The sequence below is a fragment of the Gekko japonicus genome, unplaced genomic scaffold (genome assembly GCF_001447785.1).
Source record: "Gekko japonicus isolate JY-2015 unplaced genomic scaffold, Gekko_japonicus_V1.1 scaffold115, whole genome shotgun sequence".
Lineage (NCBI taxonomy): Eukaryota > Metazoa > Chordata > Lepidosauria > Squamata > Gekkonidae > Gekko > Gekko japonicus.
Genome location: NW_015163095.1, coordinates 1,696,691 through 1,708,880, shown reverse-complemented (window position 1 = coordinate 1,708,880; position 12,190 = coordinate 1,696,691). Strand labels below are relative to the sequence as shown.

Sequence of the window (12,190 nt, the reverse complement as noted above, 5' to 3'; positions counted from 1 at the left end):
CGCAGCTTGGGGCCTGTGTTAGCCAGCCCAGTGAATCTGAACCTGCCCAGGATGTGCTGGTTTTGTTTTATTTAAACCATATTGTTTAAATTGGTTGTCTTATATTTCAGATATTTCAGTAAACTGCTTTGGGTCTCTTTGGAGAGAGAAATGTCCAAATGAATAAACAAACACTCATCTTCACATGATACTTGTCTCTGGGATCACTGGGAGGGATTTGTGGAAGTTATTAACTTGGGTGAAGTAGTCCTCAGGCTCACAGACTAATTCATATTACACAAACTGCATTTACACTGACACTGTGCTTTGTCAATGGGTGTGAAAGCAGCAGGGATGCAACTGGCTTCCAGGTGACTAGGTCCTAAGAACCCACTGATCTTCGGGGTCTCATAGCTCTCCACTGAAGAAGTCCTTTTCCATATGGAAGAAACTTTTCCCTGTGCCCTTCCCTCTCACTTGACCCCAAGAACAAGGCCATCCCCATCTTAGAGAAGCTGTATCAAGCCCTCCTGTCCTGAAGCAGTGCCCATTTCCCAAGCCTCTCTGAACTCACACTGATGGGCATGTTGGACTGTGCGGACCGCTGCTGCCACGTCACAAAGAGATTCTCAATCTTCATCTGTTTCTCCAGCTCTGTGGAAGAGGAGCAGGCGCTGAGGAGAGCAGGACTGGAACCAAAGTCTGGTGAACTTTCCCTGCTGAAAACTCAAGCCTCCCCTGTACTGCAAATGGCCTAGATACTGGATGCCTTCAGAAAACCTCCAAGAGAGGGAACCAATGCTGTACCTGTTCTAAGCGCTTCCTTCCACCCATATTGTCTTCTCGTGGCTAGCACTGATTCCTTGTTTTTAGTTGTCTTGTTCATGGAGATTCTCAGGACATCCCCTTTAGGAGCCCCACCCCCTGACCCAGCTAAAGAAATACAGGTGCACAGGAGCCACTCCCGTACCCCCATCTTTCCATTTACCTTTCCTCTCTATGCTCTTGATCTCCAGGAACTGAGCTCCATGCTGGGCCACACGGTCGAGGACACTCAGCTCCGGGCTGTGATGGACAGGTCGATTGGCTGAGACATCACGAAGGGCCTCATCAAAGGGCACCATATAAGGAGGGAAATGCAGAGGCGGCAAGATACGTGCAGAGCTGCTGAGCCGACCCTGCTCTTTGCTCGGGGGAACGCTGGAACTGCGGATCAGGGCATCCACATCCAGGGTGGAGTTCAAAAAGGGATTTTGTTCCTAGGCACGAGGAGGGGAGAAGAGAGAGAGAGAGTCAGTGCGAACCAACTGAGGAAAGATGGTCAAGTGGCAGTTCAGCACAGGAAGGCTGAGAGCCAGGGGTACCTGCTTGCTGTCCTCATGCCATGGTGTGTCCATGTAGCAGTAGTGATGGAAAAGGCCAAGCTTCTGGCTAAGCAGGCAGTGCACAACATGGGCACGAGCATTCTGCCACTGCAACAAGCGAGTGAGGGAGCTGCTCAGAGCACTGCCCAGGTCCACAGACCAATTGTAAGTGTAAAGAACCATCTGGAAGGGAAAGGGGGACAGGTAAACCCAGACTTGCACTGCTGGCTCAGACCAAAATGGCTCCAAAGCTCTACCTGGGCCCAGGGATTTGTACGGGCCAGGCACTGACCCAGCCTGGCATGCACCTTTTTGTCAACGATCTCCATGAAAAGGAATCTTTGCCGAGGGACCACATCAACACCCTTCTCTGTAGTGCCAAGTTCGGTAGCCTCAAACCGCTGGAATCCCTTTAGGGCTGAATACAGAGGAGGCAAGAAAGCAGAGTTTATTTGTGAAGTTCCTGCCTTGATCCAGAGGCAGTAAAGAGCATACTTTCACTTTTTGGCTGCCCACACTCTGTCTTTCACCTTGTTCTGTGCTGTGACGCCACTGGTGGAAACTACGCCCCAGCAAGGTGAAGTGTCGAATGACAGCTGGTCGGGTATTGGTGCCTGGCAGGGAATATGGCAGAAAGGAGATCCCTTGGGGACAGCTACAGAGAAAAAAGACAAGGAGCTTCATGGAGGAACAGTAATATCCACCCCAGTGTATTGTCCTCAGCCTCTAAGAAAAGCACCCCAGTGGCATTCTGGGTAGAGTCCAGCCAAGCATCAGGGCAGTCTTGCCCCAGCACCTACCTGACTCTTTCAAACACTTTGACAGAGGTGTCATTTGCCAGTGTGGTGACGAGGCTCACCACTTCCAGCAGGATGGACGGGAGGAGGAAGCGAGAGACACTCTCCAAGGCACACTGCTGTACAGAGGGACACCCTGCGAGGGAAAGGAAATGCCACGAGGGGGAGGTTTAAGCAAAGGCCCAGAAAACTTACAAGAGGCAAGGGGAAGACACGCTGTGGAATGATCAACAATACTTAGCCATTTAAAGGGATTCTAAGATCAGTACCAAGTCAAAATATCATATATAGAACTGTGAACAAAAAGAGAGGGAGACCATAGATGAGAATAGCCTGCACAAAGCACAGCCATGTTCCTACACGTATGGTGGAAAAAGACCAGGCGCTCATAATGATAAGCAGCAACATACCTATTATATGTTCCCTCCCACACACCCTCTGCCTCTTTTTCTTTGGGCCCCAAATGCTGTGGTCAGAGACAGCCCAACATCTAAGTTGCTGATGTTGCAGCCAGGATGCTGACTGGAGTGCATTGTAGAGGCCACGTCACTCCAGTCTTGGCCCACCTACACTTGCTCCCACTTTGTTTCTAGGCACATTTCAAGGTGCCAGTCTTTACAATCAGAGCCCTATATGTTTTGGGACCAATATACCTTATGAGCCTGCCTAAACACTGCAGTCGTCTTCAGAGGGCTTGCTTTGGGTGCCCCTGCCTTTTGAGATTAGACCGGGGGGGGCAACCTGGGAGAGGCCCTTCTTGGTCATGGCACCAAAGCTCTGGAACACTCCCCCCTGGGGGATTTGTTTGTCCCCTTCTGTTGCCATCTTCCGCCAGCAGGTGGAGACTCTTTTGTTTCATTTGGCATTCTTTCAATGACCCCTCCTTCCTAACCAGCGTTTTAATTGCTGTTTTTATGTCTTCTGTGTATTTTAACTCTATTTTTGATTGTTCTAATGATGGGCACTTGGGTGATTTTAATGGTTTAAAATGTTATTTTATCATGTGTGTTTTAAATTGTTAGCCACCTTGGTATAAAGAGCAGGAAGGCAGGTTATAAAATGTTATTAATAACAACAACAATTATTATTACTATTATCCAAGCTAGCACAGTATTTAAACATTTGACAAGAACAGGGGTAGCGGTGGCATGGCCTCAATCTGACAGCATGGGTGGAGAGAGCCAGGAAAACAGACCAATGGGGGGGGGAGGCACACCTATGTAGTCACATTTCTGGCTTCTGAGCCTTTAACACCACTCCAGGACTGGTCAGCTTTTCTTTCCAGCTGCACAAATTCAGAAAAAGCTATGCTGGGACAAACTATGACAGCGAAAATATAGGACACAGGTTTAGTACATACCCAGGCGGTTCATGAATGCCATCCAGAACTGGCAGGTCTGACTGAAAATTGGGTGCAGGATTCCTGCATCTCCTTCCTCTAACTGGCAGGTCCGACGTCTGTGAAGAGAGCACCCATTACTCAAAGTCAAACCCTTACGGATATAAAACATGAGGATCCCAAAAGGAAAAATCAGACCAAAGGGCAAACCCTCACTGTAATGCATGAAAACGTATGATGCCTAGAAACCAGCAACGACAGTCCGATCCAGTCTGCTCTTGGCCACACTGACTACAGGCAGGGGTGCATCACCTACTGGGGGGGCAGGGGCCCAGGATCTTTTTGTACAGAAGCTGTTCCCTCCAGATGATGGAGAAAGGGCGGTCTTTGTGTCAGAGGAGTGCCTCTTCCTAAGCTTCCCTGAGAAGAGAGTTGGGGAAGGGGAGCCAAGATGCTTGCCTCTGGGCCTGCCCCTGCTCAGCAGCTGCCACAACACGCTCCTGGCTCAAGGGCTGCTTTACATTCTCAGTCTTGTGGCGACGGCGGGTACGACTCTCTTCCGGCCGCTCCAGCACAATGTCATCTGTGGTCTTAGGGCTTCCTTGCTCCACCATCTCTGGTTTACTCTGAAAATCAAGGCCAGGTATTGAAAAGAGAGACCAAGGCAGCCATGCTTAACCCCATTTCTTTGCCACCGATGGTTTTAGGGCCTAGTGTTCACCTCTCCAGCAAATTTCTGTCTTATGTAACTTTTGTTTACTAGTATTGTTATTATATTTAGTATTAATACAGCATATTCATAAGAACATAAGAGAAGCCAATGCTGGATCAGGCCAATGGCCCATCCGGTCCAACACTCTGTGTCACACAGTGGACAAAAATACCAGGTGCCATCAGGAGGTCCACCAGTGGGACCAGGACACTAGAAGCCCTCCCACTGTTCAAAGCACTTCACATACATTATTGCACTAATCTTTAAAAATAACAGTGCAGGGCAGTGTTATCCTTGTAGTACAACTATGTGGTGGGGACTGACAGAGGTAGTGGCTGAAGTTCCTTAGTGAATTTACAATGAAACACTTCTTGCCCCATAGGAAGTCACACCCTTAGCTGTTATGCCGGATTTGCACAACTTGTGACCCACCAAGCTCTACACCAGGGCTTCCACAAGCCTCATGGTTTTCCCACCTGCCTGGGTCTGCAAGCACAGAAGGCTACTCAAGTGCCTGCTTGGCCACAATATCTGGCTGATGAAGTGTTTGGATGGGCAGGTTGCAAGTTGTGTAGGCTGTGCTATCCACAGTTCTTAGTTTCTGCTCTCCCCTACAATTCCCACAACATACTCTACCGCCATCTTCCCAAGGAATCATTACCAGCATGTCCCAGAAGCTGCGCCGGCCCATCTTACTGGTGGGTGTGATGGGCTCACCAGCAACCGTAGTGGGCACAGTGAAATGCAGAGGGTGTGGACAAACTTTGCCTCCAGCAAATTGGATGAGTCCCTTAGTCTCTGTCATCATCCTGCACAGGTTTCCTGAAAGCATATTGCCCAGCCATTAGATAAATATTTTTAAATATTAGTACCCCAGTTTTCTCCCTGGCCTCCGGAGAATAGGTCTACCCACCCCTTTCCACTATATTGGTAAACCTGGCCTCTGGAGAACAGCTCTACCCACTCCAGTCCACTATATCGGTAGACCTGGCCTTGGACTGTTGACCTGCACTAAGCCTTAGAAAACATACCAGCACTTAGAGGGGGGGAAACTCTTGCAGTCTACTTTGGGGTGTGTGTGTGTGTGTGTGTTTTTAGTGAAATATGGCAACCAGCATTACAGGTCAAGTACAACAGAGGTGGAGCAATCACTGTCAGAACCCTGCCTAACCTAACAAACAGGAAGTTGCTTAAACTACTTATTTATTCAAATATTTATATCCCACTTTTCACTGTGACTCAAGGCAGCTTACAAATCATATTGAAAAGCATAACAGGGGTGTGCAAAAAGAAAAGACCCCCCCCAACTCCATTATAGCCTATGGGGACCATTATAGTCAATGGGCCCCATAGACTATAACAGAGAATTGACCCGGGGGTATCTGGGGCTCGGGGGGGCTGTTTTTTGAGGTAGAGGCACCACATTTGCTGCATATCTGCTGGTGCCTCTCCTCAAAACAACCCTCAAGTTTCAAAAATATTGGACCAGAGGGAATTTTGGTTGGTAGTAAACAAGATCCCCTTTGATTGAATCCAAATTTCTACATCACTTAGGCTTAGGAAAGGTGCTTTAATCAGTCATCCAACAAACAATGCTGCTCTGTGTTGTGCCCAGCAACCCGGGGCTTTGGAAAAGGCAACACTGCCTCTATACAAAGCAACACCAGTGGGCCAGCATACATCTGTGTAGTGTTTTCATGACTGGGAACTCAAAAGCTGGAAAACTGCCAGCTCTAAGGTAAGCCCTTACCACTATTACCTGGATCCTCTAGCTCAGTGGGAGGCTCCACACACAGTGGATTGGGAAGGACACGGAATTCCATGATAGCATCACACAGGGCATGGCGCACAGCATTGCACAGTCTTTCAGACAGCTGCAGCAGGCTGATGTTGCCCTTTTCCCAGATATCCAGGCGCAACAGAGGACAGATGGCTGTGGAGGTAAAGCCAATATCAAGAGAACAGTTTGGAAAAGGCATAGGCTTTGTGCTCACTCCCAAGTGAATACCAGAGGCCACCTAGTCCCCCAGAACCACACCATGAAAGCCACAGTTGCCCAGTCCCACTTTGCCCACAAACCGCCACCCTGCCCAGAAAGCAGGCAGTAGCCCTGTCTTCCCACCTGGCTGTGATGTGCCAGGCTCAGCCTGGTATTGGTGGACAGCAGTCAAACTCTCAAAATCCGCCTCCTGAAGGAATGATGTACTTAGCAGGGAAGTGGGTGGCCTCACCCAGCGAGCTAACGAGATGGGATTTCCATGGCTGTCCACAAAAGACAGGGCAATACATGCTATCCCTGTAGGAGAAGTAAAAGGTAAAAAAAAAGAAGTAAAAAAACAAGTCCTAAAGGCCTCAGTCCACCATGATTACAAGCTCCTCGGAGACAGCAGCCTTAAGACACTTGTAACAGACACACAACCTTCTTTGGGGTGCAACTCAAGGGATAAGAAACATTGTGTGCAGAAACAAGATTGCAAGCAAGGATGGATGGAAAAAATAGCCAAGGGATCAGCGCTGTTGTGTATTCATATGCACATGGGAAGGGAAAAAGGAAACCTGCACTCGCTGGGAATGTGCTGTAAGCTTTCATCGGCAGAAAGGAGACATTCATCACAGGCTCAGCAAAGTCCAACCAGCAAAAGCAGCAAGGGGACAGAATACAGATCACCTCACCCCTCATCAGGTATTATTTCCTAGTTCAGCAGAAAGTAGCAAGCCAGCAGCTTATCCCCTTTGCATAGTGCCAAGAGGGGGTTCTGGCTCGTGCTGCTGGGCACAATGCCTTCACCAGGAGTTCCTCTGGAAACTAGAAGACCAATCCGTGAGTTAATGGAAGGGTGCCATTTGGGCTCTTCTAATCTTCCTCCTGACTTCAGGAATCCAATATCAATGATCAAACAGAAGACGGGCAAGGTGTTACTGTCCATGAGGCACAATCTCTTACCCAGTCACAGACTGACATTTCCACACTGACATTCACAAGAAGATTCTGGAAGGAGCTGAGGACTCATAATCGGTGGACAAAAACAGCATGCAACAACGTATTAGGCCTCTAAATAAGAAAACCGACACTCCCCATAGACAGAAGTAGGGATTCTCTCCACATGCAAAAGGGGAGGACTGAATTAGAGATGTTGTACTCAACGTCATCTCAGCCAGACCCATCAACAGAACCCCTATCTTCAGTGTAACTATCAGCAAACCCCCCTCAATTTCCTATCAGTCCTACTTCTGCTTAATGCAGCCTCTGCATGACAGCAACACTTCCTGTATACCTGAGGAAGGAGGGAAAGCCTCTTCCAGGCATGTGGGAAAAGTCCACGGAGATACAAGCCCCAACGATCCTCCCTACCCCAAATAGCTGTCAGCTCCAGACACTGCTGGAGCATGTTCAGTATTACCTTATTCAAAGGAGTCAACTCAGAAGAGGCAAAGCACAACAAGCAGTTTCAGCTGTTTCCTGGTCAACCACAGAACCAATTAGGCTGCAAGGGACCAAGTGGACATTAAACTCAGTGGTCTAAATAACTATAGATTGAGCCATATGATCAAGACATCAGCTATATGCCATAAGCAGAGAGCACAGAAGGTGCTTGCTCAACAGCGAATGCCAGATGGCTCAAGTAGGACGGCCAAAGCCACCTGCTACAGCTAATGGTAGCAGCCCCTGCCTGTCCTCTGAGCACGAAGGAAATATCCTGCCTGCTTACAAACATGGCACACCATCAGCACAAAACAAAACTCAATTCCTGGATATCCAAAAGTGTTCAGTAGGATCAGTAACCTCAGCCGGCTCATTAACCTGTCATTTATCGCAACACTCCTTCATTGATGCACCAATGAAAGTCTAACTACTCTCATCCTCCTGGAAAAATGTTCCTTACCAACCTCTAGTCATAAAATGAGGTCTCAAAATGTTAAAATATTATGCTCTGTAAATGTATCCAGATTTCTTTAACAACCAGTTAAACTGTTTGCTCCCCCATCTCTTTTAAGGAGAGTACTGCAGAAATTGACTTATAATACAAAAATTCTTCTAATTATAATACTAAATATAGTAATGGTAAAGTTTCCATCATTATTTCTAATAGCAACTGTGAATTCTTGAATCTACACAAAGAATCCTAGCTTCTTGAGGCTGGAAGATGGTGGGATCTGAAAAGACATCTACTGGAAGAGGTCTGGATAATATACACAGAAGAGGAAAAGTGGGAGATACAATAGGTACCAGAGCTGAAGCAGAAACCACAGCAGGCACAAGGTCAGGAGAAGGATGGGAGCAGCACTGGAAAGGTTCAGTGGAACGTTGGAATCTACAGGAAGCTACCTTGAAACTGGGAAGGTGGAAACAGGTGCTGCACAAGATCCAGCATGGAACCTACATGACAGAAGAATGTTCAGACACACTTTGAACTGCTGCGTTGCCAGTACAACCACACCACAGTGCAGGTGGAAAGAGAGACAAGTGGATGGGGGGAAAGCACACCCACACCCACACTATAATATAAAACCGTCAAACAAAATCAGGCACAAGCTAGCAGTACCAGCCCATGATAGCTTCTGTCAGCCCATATCCCTAACCCTGCCCCCACCCAGTGTTAATGCATGTTTGAACTCTGCCTGCTTGCTCAACAAAGGGCCCTTGTATCTCATTTTCCTCTTCACTGCCTCGAATGAGCTCCAGTGAAGTATGTGATTATTACTGAGCAACAATGGTGCTGCCTGCACAATTCACAAGGCTCTTCAGAAGAAGAACTCCCATCTAAAAGCCCATCTCCATCCAGTTGTTGATCTCATACCAGACAAAGGGGAGGAGTGTACAGGCATGAGGGCCTTCCAGTAGATAGTTGATTTGCATGGACTGCAAAGCAGGTAGATGACTCTTCTGTAGTAATTTCCGGCTTCTGGTAGCCTAGCCCATGTGAACACCACAGACCCGAAAGGACTCTTCCTCTACAGGTTATTCCATCAGAAGATTTAGGCTGCAGGAGTAACTTATGCTCTTTACCTTTGCCACCAGTCCCTTGGCCTCCAGGTTTATTGTACAGGTAGAGATCCAGGTCAGGGCCACAGCTGTTCTGGTGGAAATAGTGCTGAAAAGGAAGGCAAAAACTTATCAGAACTTGGTTAAGAGATGTCTTCTTAACAAGTGGAGAAATAGGACTTCGTAAAGAGGCTCTTTTAAAGAGCAGAATGATTACATTTGATCATTTCTTAATACAGAACACTGCTAGACCTCAGGTTTTGCATTGCAATAAAGGTTCATAACAGTAAGCAAGCATTTACCTTTGGACATAAAAATTGCTCCAGTCACTTTTCAGTGACTGGGAATGACAGATCTATAACATTTTATCCCACTTTTCTGCTAAGAAGCTCAGGATGGAATACATAGTTCTTTGTTCCTTCATTGTATTCTCAGGACAATATAGTGGTATAAGTTAGACTGGGAGGGTGTTTTTCTGCACACTCAACTCACTCCTGATTTTCTTGGTGGTCAATCCACTAGCACTGGAATCAGTTTGAGCACGGTTCTTCTGAACGTTCTCCCTCCCTCCACATTTTCACAGTTGTGGAGTCAGTTTATTTTCTTCCATATGTGCCTTCAATAATGAGGATTTTGAAGGGAGGGTGCTGTTGTCATCAGTGGCATCATCAGTGGTTTGACACATGCTTATATCAATATTCTGGTGTGATGCCAGATCAAGCAGGTTCTATGAATTCCCAGGTTTCATTGGGGAAAAAAAGTCTCTAGCTTCTTCCATTGTGGAGATAAGCTTTTTTCCTTATATCTCCACAAGAGGTTAGAGACTTACTTAAAAAAAATAAAGAAAGCTGGCTATTCAGAAAACTTGCTTGACCTATCATTACAGCAGTATATCAATACATTGATATTTTAGTGCCTTTAAAAGGTAAAAAAAATGAAACCACTTATCTTTGTGGGGGGAGGGAGTAGTTTGATAATGACGGCAGTCCAATCATCAATAAATGGGCTGAAGGTGAGTGGGAGGGACAAAGAAAAATAACACAAACCTTACACATGAGGAAAAAGGCGAATCAAAACCAGCTTCTAGAAAAACATCAGGGTAAAAGTGGGCTCAAAAGAAACAGAAAAAAACCAGGGTTAAAAAAACAAGTGAGAAAGCCACAAATTTTTGTGTGGAAATCAGGGGGTAAACCAAAGACGTATGGGGCCAGACCCAATGAAAAAAATGCAGAAAAGACTGAGGGCAGGGGGAGGAGAGAGATTGGCTCAAGGTCATTCAGTGAGCCTCAAAGTTGACATGAACCCATGTTTCTTTATGTATGCCACTCTGAGCTCCACAGAGGAAGAGAGATTAAAACATGTATTATACATAAATAACTCTTAAAGTTACACTTTAAGGTAGTGTTAACTGCAGGACTGGTTCTGGACAGAAAGACATCCCAGTGTACACCTTTTGTGCTATTTCAGAACTCCCATACCATGCCATACCATGTTTCTGCCTCATTCTGTAGACCATACTATAGCTGGCACCTTTGCTGTACTCTTTGACCTTTGCACATAACACCCTCTGTTCTCTCAACAGGAGAACAAATACTGAAATGACCACAGCTTCTTCTAGAATGCAGCACTCTGCACAAGTACCCCACATACTCACCTTGAAGTGGTTCTCTACATTGCTGTCTGTATACTTGGGTGTGTGCAAGAAGATCAGCAGGTTCTGCCGCAAGTAGCAAGCCACAGCTGGGAGCCAGGGCAGGCAGGACGGGGGAAGAGTAAACTGCAGCACTGCAGTGGGTGGGCTGCCTGGTGGCTGTATGAACTGGAGGAAGAAGAACCTGTCATTGGCCAGACACAGGAACACATTCATCCCAGAGGCCTGCGAATTTCAGTCAAGAAGCAAGGACCTTGACTGGAAGAAAGAAAAATTATTTGGGGAGCAGGACAAGGCTTTTTGCAGTCCAATCTGGGGCACAGCCATTACCTCCACATCAGCTGGGGTAAGCTTGCAATTCCGCACGAGCATGACTGTGATGATATCCAGGGTGGCCTCATCCAAACGCCTGCGCAGAACTTTTACCAGCTCATCTGTGATCTCCGGTCCTCAGAGAACAGAAGAAGGGTTGTCGTAAGAAATCTTCCCCTGGCTCAGCATTGTGCAGAAGGTAACATGTCCTTCTTTTATTTCAGCCAGTTAGACAGTCCTTTTGTCTGTCAGTTTCTCTGCCTAAACAACTTGCTCCACTATTCAACAGACCATCCAGTGGGGCAGACGTTCTTAAAGTTTAGTTTACCGTTTACCCATCTTCGCTGCTTTCATCTACTACATTGAAGAGATTACAGGTGGGCTGACATTGGGAAAATAAAGGTAATGGAATAAAAGGCTCCCCCACCCTAGTGTTGAATCCCAAATCCAGTGGCAGTTGTTCTTTTTAAGACCACAGGAGACAACATCATGTGCTTGCAGCAGCAAGACTTCTGCATATCCCCTTGTTCCTTTCTACTTTGTGAGCTGCTGGCATTAAAGTTGTGAGCGAGTGATTTGGCTACTGCATAAATTAGTTTGCTCTGGAGCCCTCCTTCCTGAGCTAAGACAAAAATGTGTGAGCCGGAGGCTAAAAGACTGTGAGCTAGCTCACACTAACTCAGCTTAGAGGCAACACTGGTTGCTACATGTATGAGTCTGTGGCTCACCTGCCTGTGACACTCCATGAACCACCAGCTGGATGTGTCTGTCCACTTGGCTCACAGGACGGGCTGAATCCACACTGCGGCAAGAGGCTGTGTCCAAGGAGGAGCGAGAACCCTATCAAGGAGAATGGAAGAAGCTTGAAAACTGAATGCAAGACCTCCTGGAAAAAGAGCAAAGCTCAGATTATATCCAGCCTGCTCCCTCTCTGATTCAAGGCACTAATGGTGCAAGAGATTCCTGTGAGAAAACTGAGACTCACACTCAGGTCCTCGATATATATGGGCTCCTCGCTGCGTGAAAGTGCCAGGGAACGGCATGCAAGACTC

General features: G+C 47.0%; 1 protein-coding gene across 1 annotated transcript in view; it reads right to left on the bottom strand.

The window, feature by feature from the left end:
- Positions 1-12,190, bottom strand: part of SZT2 (seizure threshold 2 homolog (mouse)) — a 120,463-nt gene that overhangs the window by 13,969 nt on the left and 94,304 nt on the right. The window contains exons 45-60 of the mRNA XM_015406564.1: positions 12,124-12,187; positions 11,867-11,978; positions 11,157-11,275; positions 10,830-10,994; positions 9,200-9,284; positions 6,314-6,487; positions 5,951-6,124; positions 4,853-5,013; positions 3,939-4,105; positions 3,501-3,598; positions 2,144-2,276; positions 1,874-1,998; positions 1,652-1,761; positions 1,344-1,526; positions 968-1,238; positions 554-633 (exon numbers count right to left, since the gene is read on the bottom strand). Coding sequence (XP_015262050.1) covers positions 554-633; positions 968-1,238; positions 1,344-1,526; positions 1,652-1,761; positions 1,874-1,998; positions 2,144-2,276; positions 3,501-3,598; positions 3,939-4,105; positions 4,853-5,013; positions 5,951-6,124; positions 6,314-6,487; positions 9,200-9,284; positions 10,830-10,994; positions 11,157-11,275; positions 11,867-11,978; positions 12,124-12,187 — 2,221 coding nt within the window. The remainder of the gene's footprint in view (positions 1-553; positions 634-967; positions 1,239-1,343; positions 1,527-1,651; positions 1,762-1,873; positions 1,999-2,143; positions 2,277-3,500; positions 3,599-3,938; positions 4,106-4,852; positions 5,014-5,950; positions 6,125-6,313; positions 6,488-9,199; positions 9,285-10,829; positions 10,995-11,156; positions 11,276-11,866; positions 11,979-12,123; positions 12,188-12,190) is intronic.